The 18,837-nt window shown below is 44.7% G+C and overlaps 1 protein-coding gene across 2 annotated transcripts in view; it reads right to left on the minus strand.

Moving 5' to 3' along the window:
* The window catches only part of LOC120932456 (histidine--tRNA ligase, cytoplasmic-like), a 184,115-nt gene that overhangs the window by 159,271 nt on the left and 6,007 nt on the right, over positions 1 to 18,837 (minus strand). For both annotated transcript variants that reach the window (XM_040344818.1, XM_040344817.1), the window contains exons 2-4: positions 17,984 to 18,227; positions 16,822 to 16,911; positions 16,603 to 16,722 (exon numbers count right to left, since the gene is read on the minus strand). In XM_040344818.1, coding sequence (XP_040200752.1) covers positions 16,603 to 16,722; positions 16,822 to 16,911; positions 17,984 to 18,094 — 321 coding nt within the window. In that variant the 5' untranslated portion in view covers positions 18,095 to 18,227. The remainder of the gene's footprint in view (positions 1 to 16,602; positions 16,723 to 16,821; positions 16,912 to 17,983; positions 18,228 to 18,837) is intronic.

Here is an 18,837-nt window from a genome sequence, read left to right on the forward strand (position 1 = left end):
AGGAAGGTAAAGACCCAGCTCAGTGTGGAAGCTATGGACCCGTGTCTCTGCTAAATGTTGACCTCAAAATATTGACTAAGGTTCTGGCATCCAGACTACAACACCATCTGCCCGGTCTGATCCATCTAGACCAGGTGGGTTTTGTTCCATCAAAAGAAGCTAGGGACACCACTACTAAAGTTCTTAACCTACTAGATATAGCAAACACCACCAAAACGCCGAAAAGGCGTTTGATAGGCGAGTTGGACATGCATGCGTGTGACCCTGAGCCATATTGGACTCGGGGGCAACATGCTAAATTGGATATCTGCCGTTTACGCAGGCTCATCGGCCAGAGTTAGAGCCAATGTAGTGACCTCCAACCCATTCCCTATTACAAACGGGACTACACAAGGTTGCCCTCTCTCGCCCCTCCTTTTCGACCTGTCCCTTGAAACATTCCTTTGCCATGTGATACTAAATCCTGACATTATGGGAATTGCAGTAGATCATTCAAAAAAGGTTTCGGCCTATGTGGATGATACGATGGTTTTCGCTCACCAATCCGACCATCTCCCAACTGAATCTGTTACGTGAATTTGAGCAATACGGCACACTTTCAAACCTCAAAATAAACTTTTCCAAATTGGAGGCAATGGGAGTGGGCATACTACAGCCACAGCTCACACACCTCCAAATGAGTACCAAATTAAAGTGGACAGCCACGGCGTTAAAGTGCGATCTTAACTTCCCTCCCCTTCAGACAAAGATTAAAATATGCTCCTGGACATTTTCAAATATTTTGAAAATAACCATTCTCCCCAAATTCCTCTACCTCCTGTATGCCCTCCCCATCCATATCCCGGTAAGCTACTTTTTTGTTGTTTTTAGAGCGTTTGTCTGGGCACGAAAGAGACCCCGTCTCAGCAAGAAGATACTTTCCCTCCCTAAACAATATGGGGGGCTGGCACTACCGGACATCCACACTTACTACCATGCCACCCACCTCGGTAGACTTATAGACTGGTGCAGACACAAGGAGACAAAGCTTTGGCTTCAGATAGAGCAAGCCCAAAGTGTCACCCCACTTCACAGAGCCCCCTAGTGCTATTCTGCTCTCCCTATGACTATCAAAACGCCATCCATTGAATGACACTACTACCAATGTCTGCTCACACCTCATATCCCAAAGATCTTTTCCATCCCGAAACTCCCCCCTACTCCCTATACTGGGTAACCCTCAGTTTGAACCAGGCCTCCATAACATGATCTTCCGAGGACTAAGCGACGCAGACCTCTTTCAAGCGTCCCACTTTAGCTCTTTGTGACGTTGGGAGACGATAGCAGAACTGACAAAATCCATTGTACACTACTTAGCCTGCCCATGGCACAGTGGCACAGTCTCTGTGTTACTGGTGCCCCCAGTGGCCATTGCAATCCAAGGAAAGGTATATTTTACAGCTTTGAGTGGCGTGTAAAAGTGCCCTTATCCCTTAATCCTGATTTAAAGTGTATCTAAACTCAACAACAAAAAATGTAATATAATGCAGCTTACCAGTGGCTTCATTATTTTTCCTCTATTTTTACCTGGATATCCTGCCAGTAACAAACATCCTGTCCTAGAGTGACAATACCTACTGACTGCTTCTATGGAAAAGTAGCATTGTCACCCTAAGCCTGTACAAATCCCACCCAGAAGTAGGAGCTAGCTTTAAAAACCTAGAAGCCAGCACTCTGCAACCCCCATTTGATTACATAGGTCGCAGTCTAATTTCAGATTGCCTAATGAAGGAGCACGCATGCTCCGAACATGCGCTCCTCCCCACTCCCTCTCCATCCGGAAGTGACGTGTCCAGCCATACCTGAGCAGATTCTGAGGACCAGGAAGCGCTGGGAGCCACCAGCACAGCCGGGAACATCAGCTGCCTCTCCGCCTGCGAGCCTACCGCCTTCCCCCAGGGGTGGATGAACCTCTTATACCTTCCTACATGCGCTGTGATCTCTACGATCTTAATGAGTTCCAAACTGTCTGTCCTATATTAAAAATGTTTTAACATTGCTGCACTTAGATGGCGCAGCTCTCTTTTGTGTTTTATTGTTGGAGTTTTTATACACCTAAAAGTATATGCGGTTCAAACAAAATGTAGGTTGTAGTGTGGGCACAAATTATTAATATTACGTGGGTTGTATAATGTTAATAAAAAAAAAAATTAGATTATGAGTATTTTATTGATTTTATCCCTGCAGGCAAGGGGTTTAGGAGGGGAAATGCTGCCCGAGGTTGCCTAGAACATTATTGAAGCCGGAAGACCCGGATTTGGCTGCTAAATGGATAGTGCAGCTATCAATCAACCAGCAGGAATTCCTGTAGGGTGACAATGCTGCCAGAGCTTGGGGGGCTAGTGGGATAGCATTGTCACTGTATTAAAGAAGAGAAAGCAAAAACTGTCAGGATCAAAAAGGTGTCATGGATATGCAATAGCCTGGCAGCTTACCTGTGTTTTCCATCTGTTCATTAGAGGCCTGACCCTGTTCTGGTTCCCTTTTTAGCACTTCCTCTTCCTGTATGGCCCCACCCAGGCCATCCCAGGAAGTCTATATTAACTGTTGCACTACAGGTCTGCGGTGCTGTTCAACAGTGTAATTTGCTAAGTTCCTGTCTGCAAGTGTGCTACGATCATCTTCCTGTGTACCGTTTTTGGCCTGTCCCTGACTTCTTCTTTTTGCCTGTGCCCCTGACCATTTGCCTGTCCTCGGTTACCCTTGTCTGCCTGTTGCCCTGACCTCGGCCCACCCATCACCACAGTTTGTCCTGCTGGCTGCTTCCCCTCTCTCCCTGCAGAGTGTGACCTATGGGATCTCGGGGGTCGCGACCTGGATCCAGTTGCGGCCAAGGCCATCCTCACCACTAGAGGCTCTGGTGAACACAAAACTGGGTCTTAGACTCCGAACCCTGGGTGATCTTGGGTTCACGCTTCCTCTCTGTAGCAGCAGTCGGCTATAGGGTTCACTACCCTGTGGTGCATCCCTGACCCCAACAGGGTGCACTTGTCACCTGGCCACGGGTGACCTGACAAAAGGGTAAAGAAAAACATTGCACAATTACATTTACAAGGCATATAGAGAGCGATTTTCAAAACTTTCGTATTTAGGTTTTTGTACAGTTTAGGAATACAATAATATTTGACATGAGTATTACAAATTTACATGAATATCAATGTATTTATTGTTTCTTTTGTTTAACTTTTTTGCGCAAGTCGTTTTTGTGAACAACTGGAAATGATGCATGCGATTATATACAATAGGCAACACAGACAGTTCATCTGTCAGACAGTTAACTGTGGCCTTGCTTTCAAATTACTTTTATCAAAGATATACAAAAGTGGAGATATGGGTTAATATGGCATAAGAAGCATGTTATCCATAATGAATAGCAAGTGAATTAATCACAGGCTTATTCATTCACATTCTCACACCAGGTGCTTGGTCACGGCTAATCTATGAAATATTCATAGGCAGGGATAAACAGGAGGAATAATAATTTATTGTGAAAGCCACTTACAAAACAATGGAAGCACCTAAGAAAATGGAATCTTTTTTTGCACATGTGCTCATTTTAATACTAACTGCTATAAAAGGCTGAAAATTTGCATTTAAAACAAGTGCATTTCAAATGTAGCATGAAATGGAAAACTAGTTTTTCACCAGATAGACAAGCTAATGTTTAAATTGCAGATGTAGGAGTCAAATATTCATTTCTTAGCCACATGACAGGCAGTACTCTAACCAAACTTTTTTTTTCTCCTCTTAGTACTTTGAAAAGTGCCGACTTCTTGCTTTGCTAATGTACATGAAAAACCGGAGTTAGGCTTACCGGTAACTCTGTTTCTAGGAGTCTTCCAGGACAGCCTCTTGAGACCTTGGGCTCCCCCCTTGGGACAGGAAACACGTACACCCTTTTCTTTAAAGGGCAGTCCTCCAGGTCTCCTCCTCAGTTTGCCCGAGAAATAACAGAAGACCCTGAAAGACACAATCTACACATCGTTAGACCATTATCACACTACCAGTTCCTAAATTGACACCGGGTGGGAAAAACTCCGGTTGTCCTGGAAGACTCCTAGAAACAGAGTTACCGGTAAGCCTAACTCCGGTTTTTCTCTAGTCGTCTTCCAGGACAGCCTCTTGAGATGATAAGCAAGAAACTTGCTCTTTTTTAGGGTGGGACCACTGTCTGTAGGACCCTTTGTCCGAAGGCCTGATCTTTATCTGACATAAGGTCCAACCGATAATGTCTTGCAAAGGTTGAATAAGATGTCCAGGCTGCCGCCTTACAGATCTCTTCCCGGGGAAGCTCCGGCTCTCTCTGCCCAGGAAACTGCAACTGCCCGGGTAGAATGGGCTTTGACAATCGGTGGTTCTTTACCCCCTACCTGATAAGCCTCAATAATTAACATCCTCAGCCATCTGGCTATGGAGGATTTAGACGTCCCTTAACCTTTACGGGTACCAGAAAAATTAACAAAAAGGGAATCACTAAGTCTAAACTGCTTAGTGGCCTCTAAATAAAATAAAATATTTCTTTTAACGTCCAATAGGGACAACAATTCCCCCTCATCATTATCTGACGAGGAATGCAGAGTTGGTAGGATAATATCCTGAGTTCTGTGGAAGGTGGATGCCACCTTTGGCAAAAAATTAGGGTCCGTCCTAAGAATGACCCTGTCATCAAAAACCTTCAGGAAGGGCTCTCTAATAGAGAGGGCCTGAAGGTCACTAACTCTCCTAGCCGAGGTTATGGCGACTAGAAATGCTGTCTTTAATGTCACATGCTTCAGAGAAGATTCCTCCAGCGGCTCAAAAGGTTTGTTGGTAAGAGCTTTCAGTACCAGCAAGAGATCCCACGTGGGGCATGCTCTAACCTTAACGGGCTTGGATCTTGCTAGACTTTTGAAAAAAAAAATTAACAAAGCGATCTTGCTGAAGGGGAGTCTCCAAAAAAATGCTTAAGGCCGCAGCCTGTACCTTGAGGGTGCTTATGGATAAGCCCAGTTCTACCCCAGCTTGCAAAAAATCCAGCACTGCTGGAATGTTAGTTTGGAAAAACCCCTGCTCCAACCTCCAGGAATTGAACCTTTTCCAGATCTTGGAGTAGATAGCCCTTGTCACTGGCTTGCGACATTCCAGGAGGGTTTTCACTACCCTATCTGAAAAGCCACGGGCTTTTAAAAATTGTTCCTCAGAAACCAAACAGTTAATTTCATGCTCTTTATCCGAGGGTGAAGAACCGGACCTATGGACAGTAGGTCCTCTCTTTCCGGAAGTGTCCAAGGTGGATATAGGGCCAGTCTTTTTAGGCTGGTGAACCAAGGCCGCTTCAGCCAAAACGGCATGACCAGAATCAGGTCTGTGTATTCCCTGATAAACTTCTGAATTACCCTGGGAATTAATCTCACTGGGGGGGAAAAGCATATGCTAGGTTGAAATGCCAGGGATGGGCGAAGGCATCTATGCCCTTCGACCTGTCCTGATGGTGGATAGGGAAGAACACTGGAACCTTCTTGTTCCCTTCTGCTGCAAATAGGTCCACTTCTGGTAATCCCCAGAGAGACACTATTTGATCGAACACAACTTGGTTCAGACACCACTCGTCCTGATTTACCGACTGTCTGCTGAGAAAGTCGGCCAGGGTATTTAGAGACCCCTTCAAGTGGACTGCCGAAAGGTATATCAGATTCTTCTCTGCCCAGCTTAGAATTTGTGTCGCCGTGGCCTGAAGGGCTGGACTTCTTGTGCCCCCTTGTTTGTTTAGGTAGGCTACCGTAGACGCATTGTCTGTTCTTACTTGTAGGTGTTGTCCTACTAGGCGACTCTCGAAAGTCTGTATGGCTCTTAGGACGGCCAACAGCTCCTTCTGGTTTGATGACCTTAGGACTTCTGAAGAGGACCATTGTCCCTGGGTCCAAGTCTCCTCTAAGTGGGCTCCCCAACCCTTTCCGCTGGCGTCGGTGGTCAGCACCAGGGCAGTTGGGGATTGCCATGAGAGCCCTCCCTCTAGGTTCTTTTTGGACTGCCACCACCACAGATCTCTTTTGATTCTGTCTGGAATAGGCATTGGAAGGTCCAATCCCTCCTTCCTGCCATTCCAATGCTTGAGCATAAGCCCCTGTAGGGGGCGTAGGTGGAACCTGGCCCAGGGAACCGCCGGGAAACAGGCTGACATGAGTCCCAAGACTCTCATCACCTCCCTGATGCTGGCTTCTAAATTTGTTTGAAGCCGTGCAATTGCTTGTTCCAAATTTGTGGAATTTTTCCAGTGGGAGAAAGGTCTTTCTTTCCACAGAGGAAATTCTGTATCCCAAATACATGACTTCTTGGGAAGGTACCAGTTGTGATTTGCCTGCGTCCTTTCCAAAGCCTCTTGGAGGCCAGGGCCAAACAAATTGTCCCCTGAAAAAGGCAAGCCGCAGAGTTTCAGTTTCGACGCTGCATCTCCGGTCCACGTCTTTAACCAGACTGACCTTCTGGCCGCATTAACCAGGGCTGCTGATCTAGCTGCCAGCTTCACCGATTCATAAGAAGCATCAGCTAGAAAGCCTACAGCTTTCATAAGCAACGGGAAAGACTTTAAAATCTGTTGCCTAGAAGTACCCGCTGTAATGTGGGCTAGAAGCTGATTGAGCCAACATTCTAGATTCCTAGCCACGCACGTAGCCGCCAGAGCAGGCTTCAGTGCAATGGTGGAGGCATCCCATGCTCTTTTGAGTAGGATTTCACCCCTCTTGTCCATGGGATCCTTAAGACATCCAAGGTCGTCAAAGGCCAGGTCGGTTCTTTTAGAGACCTTGGCCAGGGGTGCATCAAGCTTCGGGACCTTGTTCCAGGGCTGTGATGCGTTATCCTCAAAAGGAAATCTCCTTTTTAAATTCCCCGCAAAAAAGGGCCTTTTTTCTGGCTGCTCCCACTCCTGCAAGATAGCTTCTATTAGCGACTTGTGAACGGGGAAGACCTTGGTCTTTTGAGCACCGCACCCTTGGTATAACTGGTCGTGCTTTGATAACTGGACCGGTTCCTCTCGGATCTCTAAGGTTTCGTAGATAGCATTAAGCAAATCTCCTACGTCCTCTAGAGATAGCTTATATCTAGTCCCCCTGGAGGAATCTTCCTCTACCTCTGAGCCCGATGCTGAGTCTACCTGGGAAGAGGCTTGGGACCGTGTGGACCCACCAGCCTCCTCTTCCTCCTGCTCAAACACTCCGGGAGTGGCTGCCAAGGATGGTGCACTAGAGGCTTTATAAATTGGGGATGGCATTTGCACCCTATCCATCATCCCCCTAAAGGAGCTGAAGGTGGATGCCAATTCGTCCCTGACGGATGTCAAAACTTTATGACACTCAGCAGTGGAGTCGTCTTTAACTAAACTGGCGATGCACTCAGCACATAGAGGCTTTTTCCAGCTAGAGCCTAACTTCTCCCCACACACAGCGCACTTTCTTTTTGGGGCCTGGACTGCTGTCTTGTCCTGAGCTTTGACCTGCAAATAAGCACATAGCCAAAGCACAATCGTCAGAAAAGCCCCCTTGACCACACACCCCTGTGAGATAGTCAGAAAATAAGTGCGGGGGAGTCCCTCCACCAACAAGTTCCCCACCCAGGGAGGGAGAAGTGATAGTGGTCTGTTTCAGACCTAATCCCCCAGAGTAAGGCAGAACGGCCTCGCCCCCTTACCTGGGAGATGCCGGAGCCGGTGGACCCGGAGTCTGTAGCCCTCGCTTCCTCCATCAGTCCCCGTGTTCTAACAGCTCTGCTGCCGTGTAACACGCCGCTCCGGAGCCTTCGTTCCTTTGCTGCGCCTGTTGACGGACGGGACCACATCCGGCGGCGCCCCTTGATGACTCGTTCCTCTGACGCACTTCCGCCCGAGGAACGAATCCGCCCCGCCCCTCAGCGCCGCTCCGGAAAAGGAAGTGAAGTGCCGAGCGGCATGGCTAAGCCAGCGTCACTCGCCGCCGCCATTGCTGTGTCCCCTGCTGGGAATACCCACGCGACCGAGGTCCAGGTACTGGGGATAGGGGGGGGAGGATTTTAAGTCCCAAGGGTTCCCGCTCTCCCCGAGCGTTTAAGGACAGCAGCAGGAACTTGGTGACCTCCTCTTCCGACCAGGAACAGAGGGGTACCAAGGCAGAGAGGGAAGTCCAGCAATTCTATAGTCCCGGACGTGCTCCTTCCTTTCTGGCAGGAAACACAAATAACTGAGGAGGAGACCTGGAGGACTGCCCTTTAAAGAAAAGGGTGTACGTGTTTCCTGTCCCGGAGGGAGGAGCCCAAGGTCTCAAGAGGCTGTCCTGGAAGACGACTAGAGAAAACCAGTTGTCTTGCCAGCAGCCAGCAGTGATGAGCTTGGGTGCGGCTGGACTAGGATCCAAACCCATGTGTCAGTCTGTCAGTTGACCACTAGGGCATCCCTTGTATACAAGCTGTTATGGGGCGGGTAATGCCCAGGCCACAGGTGATTGGCCCATACAGCTTCCTGGTGTGCTTGCACATATGGGATCAGATTTTAATCTGAACCCGCCCAAGCTCATCACTAGTGGGCAGTTCCAAACTGAGCTGCTTAAACGTCCAATTGACAAGGTCACATGCCCGCCATACTTGGAATTATCAGGTTTTGATCCTTCTTCCCAACAGCTGAATCAAGCAGCTTGAAAACAAATGTAAAAAGGATTTTATCACTGTGCAAGGCTGGCCATACATTATAAAAAAAATTTATTCAATTTTCCTTTAGATTTACCAAAACCATCTAATATGAGGTCAAACCTAAACACTTTCAATGTGTATGCAGTCAGGCAGGCCCTTGCACTGCATAGTTGAAGGTAAATCTAAAAGAAAATCAAATAAAAAAATTGGATAGTGTATGGCCAGCCTAAGTCTGGTTAGGGACCTGCCCTTAAAGTGGTTGTAAATCCTTTAGCTAGATTCAGAGAGGGTGTCCTAACTTTGCGGCGGCGTAGCGTATCGTGTTTACACTACGCCGCTGTAAGTTAGCGAGGCAAGTACATGATTCACAAAGTACTTGCCTGCTAAGTTACGGCGGCGTAGCGTAAATCGGGCGGGCGTAATGGCGCCTAATTCAAATTTAGCTGAGGGGGCGTGTTTTATGTTAATGGGGCTTGACCTGACGTGATTGACATATTTTACGAACGGGGCATGCGCCATCTGCCTACATATCCCAGTGTGCATTGCGGCAAAGTACGCCGCACGGTCCTATTGATTTCGACGTGGACGTAAAACCCTATTCACGGACGACTTACGCAAACAACGTAACATTTTCACATTTCGACGCGGGAACGGCGGCCATACTTAACATTACTATTCCAGCTATTTGATGGAATAACTTTAGGCCTGATAATGCGTTACATAAACGGCGTATCTGTACTGCGTCGGCCGGGCGTACGTTCATGAATAGGCGTATCTAGTGATTTACATATTCTATGCCGACCACAATGGAAGCGCCAAGTAGCGGCCAGCCTAAATATTGCACCCTTAGATAGGACGGCGCAAGCCGTCGTATCTTAGATAGGTTTAAGTGTATCTCTGTTTGAGAATACACTTAAAGGGGTGGTTCCCCCTAAAACAAATTTCTAACAATACATTCGTAAGACTGCTTACACTGCGGGTAGGCTGGCTTTTGTTTTGTTTTTTTTAGTACATACCTCGATATCGCCATTTCGTCCCTTGGCGGTGGGCGTTCCTAGTTGATTGACGTTCCCCCGACGGGCACATACGTGACGTCACGACTTTCCGAAAGAAGCAGAACGTCGCTGCGCAGGCGCCGTATAGAGCCGACTCTATACGGCGCCTGTGCAATGACGTTCGGCTTCTGTCGGAAAGTCGTGACGCGCAGTATGCGCCCGTCGGAGGAACGTCAATCAACTAGGAACGCCCACCGCCAAGGGACGAAACGGCGATATCGAGGTATGTACTAAAAAAACAAAACAAAAGCCAGCCTACCCGCAGTGTAAGCAGTCTTACGAATGTATTGTTAGAAATTTGTTTTAGGGGGAACCACCGCTTTAAACTTAGGTCGGCGCAGATTCCGAGTTATGTTGGCGTATCTACTGATATGCCAGCCTAACTCTTACTAAATCTAGCTACTAAGTGCAGAATTAGTGCAGAATCTATAATGCTCTTCTGAGCTGTCAGAAAAAAGGTGTGGAGACCTGAAGTTACACTCTGCAGAGCTCAGTGAGGTGAGCTCTGAGAGCTGATTGCAGAGAAGGGAAGATAAGGGACCCCTCCCTTCACACAGCACACAGGAACAAAGCTGAGGCTATCAGCTGGAGGTCCCTCCCATGTCACCATTTTTCTCTTGGTGTCAGGAAAACTTGTCAGAAGTGAGTCATGCTGATAGCAGAGGAACAAAGCTGCAGACAGAAATAGAGTGCTCTTAATTAAGACAAGTACACATATGGAGGGATATACTTTGTTTATATTTCACGGCCCTCTCTGCTGTCTGTCCCTACTGGAAAGATTTCTTACCACTTCCTGTCCCTAAGTTACCCTGTCTCCGAAAGTGAAAGTCTTATCCGTCAAAAAAGCCCTCCATTGCTGAGCTGTCAGTGCTCCTGCTGGTCATGGGCACTTCCATCAACTCCTGGTCTTCTTACTTGGTTCACTCTGTTCAGTTGCATCAATGGCTAGATCATTATGATGTCACTTCTGCACATGCACATGGGAGTCACATCATCAGGGTACAGAGCTGTGCCGTAAATGTACACCGAGCTGCGCATGCATAGCTCATTGTACAGAACCGCTGACATGCAAAGTTCCTCTTTAAAATTGCTATATAGGCTTTAATTTTAGGTACAGTTTTTTTTTCATCTATATTCATAATAGAACATTTAATACAGGTGTCAGTGTGACAGGAGATTCATTTATTGAATGCAGCATGCTAGATTCCAGGAAGATACTCCTGGATTAGGTTGGCTTCTTCAGGTTATAAATTGTTGTGAAACTTAATTTTTCACCTAAAGCGGTTGAATACCCGCTGAACTTTTTTTTTTAACCCTGTAAAGCAAAAGGCATTATGAAATACTTACCTTAGAACGAGGCGTTGGTAACTTACCTGGTCCACGCTGAGGGAGATGACATGTTGCCTCTGTGTGTCTTCCAGGTATCCCGGCTCCAGCGTTGTGAGTGGGTGGAGCCGCGATGTCGTCACTCCCGCGCATACATGGGAGAATTCTTTCTGGCAAGGTCCTGCGTCTGCCAGGCCTTAAGCCGAAAATCCCCTGTGCGCATGCTCCGCTGCATTCAGCGGCTTATTGCGAGGGGAATATCTCTTAAACCGTAAAGGTTTAGGAGATTTTTTTTTACCTAAAAGACAAGCCTTATTATAGGCTTACCTGTAGGTAAATGTTAAAAAAAAAATCACTATACAACCGCTTTAGGCTGAACCCCTACTAAACTGGCCGAATTTCAATCCATCTAGGGCTGTTCCCATTTGCGAGTAGTTGATCCAACTGCTCATGATGTTGAAGAATTTTGATTCGTATTCTGGTTCGTGTATTCTGAAGGCAGGTGGCTTCCTGCAACCGCATCACTGGACCACAGGACAGGCGAGTGTCCGATTATTTCAAGGTCGGCAGCTACACTTTTTGTAGCTGCTGGCTTTAAGGTTGATACAGATGCAATTTTAGGTGTAAACTCAAACACTAAAATATCATATAAGCTTTAACATATTAATGCCATTTCAAAAGAAAATTATACTATTTGTACAGCATAAAATAAAACCTGACGATCCTGCCATAAAATTCCTGGTTGAGGCACTTCAATAGGGTGACAATCCTCCGTTCCGGTTTCCTAATCATGGTCCTGTGTTGTAACTTTGCCACATGAGCTTCTGAGGGAGACTACAAGTGTCCGTTTTAACAAACATTACACAGGCACAGTCCACTTTTATCACCATTAAGAAACCTACCCTGAGAGATGACCATGCAGCCATCACTGGAGGCTGCAGGAGGTCATTAGCATTGAGATGCAACAAAGGATGAAAACAAACATGAAAAAGGGCAGTTGCTTATGATACACTTTGCATTAGCAAACTTAAAGAGGTTGTAAACCTCAGACGTGAAATATGAACAAAGCATATCTCCTCTACAGCATGGGTCTTCAAACTACGGCCCTCCAGTTATTCAGGAACTACAATTCCCATCATGCCTAGTCATGTCTGTGAATGTCAGTGTGTTACAATGCCTCATGGGATGTGTAGTTCTACAACAGCTGGAGGGCCGTAGTTTGAGGATCCCTGCTCTACAGTGCGTACTTGTCTCAATTAGGAGCACAAAGTTCCATTTCCATCTGCGGCTTCATTTATCTACATGAATTACTTTTCAGAAGTTTTCTTGACACTCTTCCTCCCAATCAGCTCTCAGAACTCTCCTCACTGAGCTCAACAGAGTGTCTTCAGCTCTCTGCCCCCTTTTTTCTAACAGCTCAGACGATCTTTATTAATTCTGGACTTTGTAGGGATGTAGAGAAGAGAAGAGTGAAGCTAAACAGGTCCAACTTATGCAAGGATTTGCTTCATCTCTGTGTATCACCAGATGATAGTCACTGCATTGGGTATATGGAAGGGTTTAGAACCACTGTAAAAGCATATCTAAAGCAAAAGACATTAGAACTGTACTATATTGCACTTAACTGAACTTCAGATGTGGTGGCTGCATTCATTTACTGTTTAAGCCGGCTGACTACCGATTTCTGGCCAATGTCATAGAGCGCTGATTGGAGTGTTCTGGCAGGGGAGTCCCCCTGTCGGCACACAACAGCTCAGCAGCGGAGATCGCTGAACTAACCTTGCATTGTTAGTACGGCGGCTCTGACCAGACCTGTCAGTTTTTTTGCACAACTAGGGCTGTGCAAATTAACTTTTAATTAATCGATTAATCTTTCATTTTTTTGATCGATCAAAATTCTTTTGATTGGTACTCACCTCTCCGCCGGCTTCTGGGCCTTCAGGGAGTTCCGTCGGAGATCCAGTAACGTCATGGACACCGGCGGGGCTTGCCGTGTCCATCTGAAGGGCTCCTTTGCTGTGCCTTCATATCTGCATGCCGGCAGGACCTTACTATCTGCCACACGCAAGGGCTGTTACACTTCCCTCTATCAACCTGGGATTCTACAACCATCCACTGGGAGTTGTGATAGTTCCCTTCATGGGACATCTACATGCCGACGGACTGATGTTAACCTCTCCTCATCTGGATTCAGCAGTGGTATCGTTGTACACATTTTTATACCAGTATCATACTTAGCTACATGTTTTTATGACTGCTTTTGGTACCGTTTGGTATTACTCGCACCATTTTTTACAGTTTATGTAGCTACATCGATTTTATCTCCAGTGCAATATTTATTTGGTTACCTACTTGAAGACTATAAAAGTTTTAATGCTATTCCCATCGAGCACTGCCTTTGTGTGTTTTTTGTATCCTGCTATCCAATTTTCCAGTGGTTGGTAGCTGCACTGGGAATCAGCCTGCAAGGAGATCAGCTAAAAGTAGTTGGATCTGTATGTGCGTTATAATTAATCGAAATTAGTCGATTCATCGATTACAAAAAAACAAAAAAAAACGATTAATCGAACAGAAAAATTTTGATCAGTAACAGCCCCAAAGAAAACTGTTGGTGTGCGCGAGGCTTTAGTGTGTCTCCTCTACCTTTGGGGAAGCATAGGAAACACCCTTGTGTATTGTCTGCATTGTCTGGAGAGGGTAGTGGTAGATTGACTACTAGATTTAAACATTTAAAACCTAATTCCAGGGAACACATTTTAAGCAGTTAAAGAAACATTTTTTTGTTTCTTTTGGGATAAAGGTTTTAAATAAATACCGTAAATGAAAGCTGATCATTGTCAGTATTAAAATGGTTTGTTTCATTCCACTCATTGGCCGTTTGGCCACACAGCTTATAGTAAGTTGGGAAAAAAAAACCTACTAACTGGATCACCAGATGAAAATAAAAGTACCAAAAATAAATAAAAAAAACACGAATGCAACTACCACATTTAAGGATCAGTAAAATGCAATATATAAATCGTTTGCTTTTGAGTTTGGCAACACCTTTGTTTCTTTCAGTTAGGATTTACATGCATTTTACGGTTTTAAAAACAACACTTATAAGAACATTCCAGCATATCAGAAAAATCTGTAATAAATATACTGTGTGTAACTATTCACTCCTGTCTAATTTGTGTTTTTAAGTACAGGTTTCATGAAAATAAAAATGCATGCTTCTTGTGGATATTTTATATCAAGATTGAAAATCCCCCTGTACCGTACTGAGTGACTTTGATTGCCCAAGCCTGTTGTCACCCTGCAAAAATGGAAGATAATTGCAAGCAATGCTCAAAGTAAGGAGCGCCACTGCCTTTATTAAAGCAGAAGTAAACCCATCCATAAAACGGTTACCTTTCCGTCACGTGCCAGAAATGTAACACTCCCATCGGTTATGGGCCCTCAACCAAACTGTCAAACCATCCAATGGCCCGTGTCACAACTGATCACATGTGTAGCATCATGACAGTTGTACAGGGTGGGCCGTTTATATGGATCCACCTGGGTGTGCCATTTATATGGATACACCTTAATAAAATGGGAATGGTTGGTGATATTAACTTCCTGTTTGTGGCACATTAATATATGTAAGGGGGGAAACTTTTCAAGATGGGTGGTGACCATGGTGGCCATTTTGAAGTCAGCCATTTTGAATCCAACTTTTGTTTTTGGTGTATCCATATAAATGGCTCACCCTGTAGATTAAAAAGAGGCCAAGATGGCAGCTTCCTTGGCTGAAAATGACAGGAGGGTTTACTACCACTTTAAGATGCTAATAGTCAGCCAATAGCTAAAAATTGCTATGGCCAACAACATTCCATAGACAGGGTAGAGGGGTAAAAGACATTTCTAAGATTCTATAAAAACACGGAAACTTAAATATCTGAAACTGACATTTTCAATGAACTTAAAGCGGTGGTTCACCCTAAAATCCACTTTCTGTCACTAGATCCAGCATACTGCTGACATCTGCAGTATGCTGGATTTTTCCTTTTTTTGTACTTATCGTTTTATCCGTATGTCTGCTCCGGCTCGAGCGGGGAATCCGTCGGGGAATGGGCGTTCCTAAGTAAAGCGCAGTTGATTGACGGGCTTGGATAGCGCGTCACACCTTCCGGAAATAGCCGACGTGACTCTCGGCAATTTACGGCGCCTGCGCAGTCAGCTCTACACGGCAGGCGCAGGCGCCGTAAGCAGCCGAGAGTCACGTCGGCTATTTCCGGAAGGTGTAACGTGCTATCCAAGCCCGTCAATCAACTGCGCTTTACTTAGGAACGCCCATTCCCCGACGGATTCCCCGCTCGAGCCGGAGCAGACATACGGATAAAACGATAAGTACAAAAAAAAGAAAAAAAAATCCAGCATACTGCAAATGTCAGCAGTATGCTGGATCTAGTGACAGAAAGTGGATTTTAGGGTGAACCACCGCTTTAAAAGAAACAGCAACACAAATCAATAGTGACCAGAGTGATACTACCCTGTTTTTGAGAGCTAAGCAACCTGGGGTCCTTGACAGAGCTTAAAGTGTTACTAAACCCAGGACCCTGCACTCACAATATCAGGTCTCCCATAGTACACAGAACATGGAAATGCAAGCATTTTAGTAAATATAAACTGCTAAATACCGTTTCTTAGCAGCAGTTAGAGCAGTCTTGTGACTTCTCTCCAGTGTCCAGCCAAGCACTGGTTAAAGATTGTAGGAGGAGTTTTCTGACTGACCTTAACCACAAGACCCCTGACCCTCTGTCTGGACAGTGTCGATTGGCCCTGTGCTGATCACATGCATCCTCACAAGAAAAAAAAAAAAAAAAAAAAAAGCCTCTCTAGCAATACACACCAAACTAAGCATATGCAGCCTGACTCCATAGATTCTGTGTTATCTGTAAATTATTAGGAGACAGTGGAATAAGGGGAGGATCGGAGGAGAAAGGATCAAACAGCCTTTTTACACAATGCAAAGGATTAACCCCTTAGGTTCCACAGTGAGTATAACAAGCATGCTTTACTGCATTCACAGACTGATTTTACTGTTGTGGGTTTAGTAACACTTTAAATGCTTCAGAGAATGGTAAAGTCAGGGATCTGTCTTTGATGTCTGCAGGGAAGTCTGGATCACAAGATTGGTGAAGACAATGTCATTTTACAATTTTTTCTCGGATAAAATTGTTTCCATAAAATATATAAATTTCAAACATTTAGGTGCTTTTCAGGTGTTAATTGGAGGCACCTTATTTAAAGTGGATCTTGCATTGCCTTCTTGGGAGAAATGCATTGCTCACTATTCCTCAGGATCCTGTTGGCAGGAATATGACATTGTCCCCTGCAGTATGAAAGCTGAAGAAAAAGGCAAGTACAATATCTAATGTTTTTCCCTGCTACAGGTCATTATTTAACGTTTACCCTGCATTTTAATAAGGAGAGAGGGCATTTAAAAAGCACACCTTGCAGGGAGTGCTTTAACGTCAAGATATTGCTGAAACCAACATTGGCATTTTTCCACAAAACTAACCTTCAGCTCAAATACTGGTGTGTCAATACTTTCTGCTCCATGGCGTTTGAAACATTTCACTACTATGTTGAATACCTTCTCACGAATTGCCATTTGTTTTGGGTGAACATCATGTGTTCCCTGTAAGAAACAAGACAAACAGGAAAAAATAAATCTTGGCTAATGAGATTTTATTCATGATAACTTATGATGGAGAAGGGCTACAAAGGAAACGCTTACTTTTGGAGCCTTGAGTACAAGGTTTTGATTTTTCTCTCCATGAACTGACTTTGCAGTTGCATCTTGATGAGCGAACACTCTTCTGGTAGCCTGAAAATGGAAGCAGAGGGGTATCTATGTGTAAAAAGTTGATTATAACAAGATAGGTAGACTACAGATGACATGTATCAAAATGTCTGAGGAGAGGAGAGCCGATCAGCGGCATCTCCTCACAGAGGACATCTAGGCATGTAATCAGTGCCCTGATTACTATAAAGCACAGTGCCAGAAGTGAGTGCCCACCAGTGCCAGAAGTGAGTGCCCACCAGTGCCAGAAGTGAGTGCCAGCCGTGTGCCCACCAGTGCCAGCAATCATTACCCAGTAGTGATGCCAGTCAGTGCCACTTATCAGTGCCGCCTCATCAGTGAAGGAGAAAAATTACTTATTAACTAAATTTACTGACAGAAACTAAGAAAAGCTTTTTTTTGTCAAAATTTTCAGTCTTTTTTTTTTGGGGGGGGGGGGGAGATATAAACCACCAAAAGAAAGCTCTATTTGTGTGAAGAAAATTATAAAAATGTCACATGGTTACAATGTAGCATGACCGCGCAGTTGTCATTCAAAGTGTGACAGCGGTGAAAGCTGAAAAATGGCTTGGGCAGGAAAGGGGTGCAAGTGCCCTGTATTCAAGTAGTTAAAGTATATCAAAACTTTTTTAGTTTAGTTTTGCATAGTGTGAAGATGGGTTCTTATCGCTGTGTGTGTCCCAGCTGGGAAAACTCACTCTCTATTTGTCCTGGGGCATGACGAAATAGAACAAAAAATGGGGAAATTCAAAAATGTACAGCTGTTGTTGAGGCAAAAAGTGATTGGAAATTTTCCTGTGGGGACATCAGCCAAGTAAAAACTGTCAACCAGTCTTTCAGTTTTCCCCCTCACTTTGACCGATTTCCTTTTACTCGTACAAGAAGCGCAGGGAAAAACACCCAATGAACACAGACAGAAAAAAAAAAATAATATATATATATATATATATATATATATATATATTTATAATCGATTTGGGCTTTAGCTACAATTTAGTCTTTCAGTTTTGCCAATGGCTCTATCTGCTTAAATAAGTAAACGTAGTTATAGTTATCATTTCAAAGCACGCCTGCGAATCATAGCATAGGCACTTACCTGAACACCGCGACAAGCAGCCACTGCACTGCCAGCTGTGGTACAAACTACCATTCTCTGGCTAACCAGCAAGTTCCAGCATGACGTAGATCGGCATATCAAGGTTGCCATTATAAATTCTGAAGACTTCCTAAATATTGCTCATTCTTCAGCTCAAACCATAAGGTGTTTAAAAGTTTTATGACCCATAATCAGTCATTCTGTTACAATTCTCTACATCAAAAACGACGAGTAATGCACACACCTGGAAAAAATATAATATTGTAAACATGGCAATAAAAAAAACAAAAATATTTGCAAAGTGCAGTTAAAGACTAAATGTCATATAAAAATTATAGTGTAGATAAAAATGTTACTTTGAATTCAAATCACAGTTTTCAATCTTACTTCCCAAGCAAGAAATTCAACTTCCATTTCTTTTTATTGACCCTCCCCGCTCCCCACAGCATGAAGAAATATTTATTGCTTTCTGATTGTGCTTCTCATAGCAACACATGAAATGACAGAAGTGAATATTATAAACTATAAGGCTAGGTTCATACTGCTGCTATATGATTTTGATCTGAATTACAGCGCGATTATGTAGTGCTACTTGAATGCAACTTTATTGAGGTTTGTATATTCTACGGGGCCAAATTAGGACTGGAATTGCACTAATGTAGTACAGCAACCATTTCCAAAATCGTTCCATGCTGAGTCACATTGATGTGAATGGACACCATTGAAAACAATGTGTTTCTCTTGTCATGCAATTCTGCGAGACTGAAGTTGCATCTAAAATCGCCGCAGTGTGAGCCAGGCATAATAGCAAACCTATTATCTTCAATCGTTAGAGTCAGAAACCCTTAGGCCGC

The sequence above is a fragment of the Rana temporaria genome, chromosome 3 (assembly GCF_905171775.1).
Source record: "Rana temporaria chromosome 3, aRanTem1.1, whole genome shotgun sequence".
In the NCBI taxonomy this organism is placed as follows: Eukaryota; Metazoa; Chordata; class Amphibia; order Anura; family Ranidae; genus Rana; species Rana temporaria.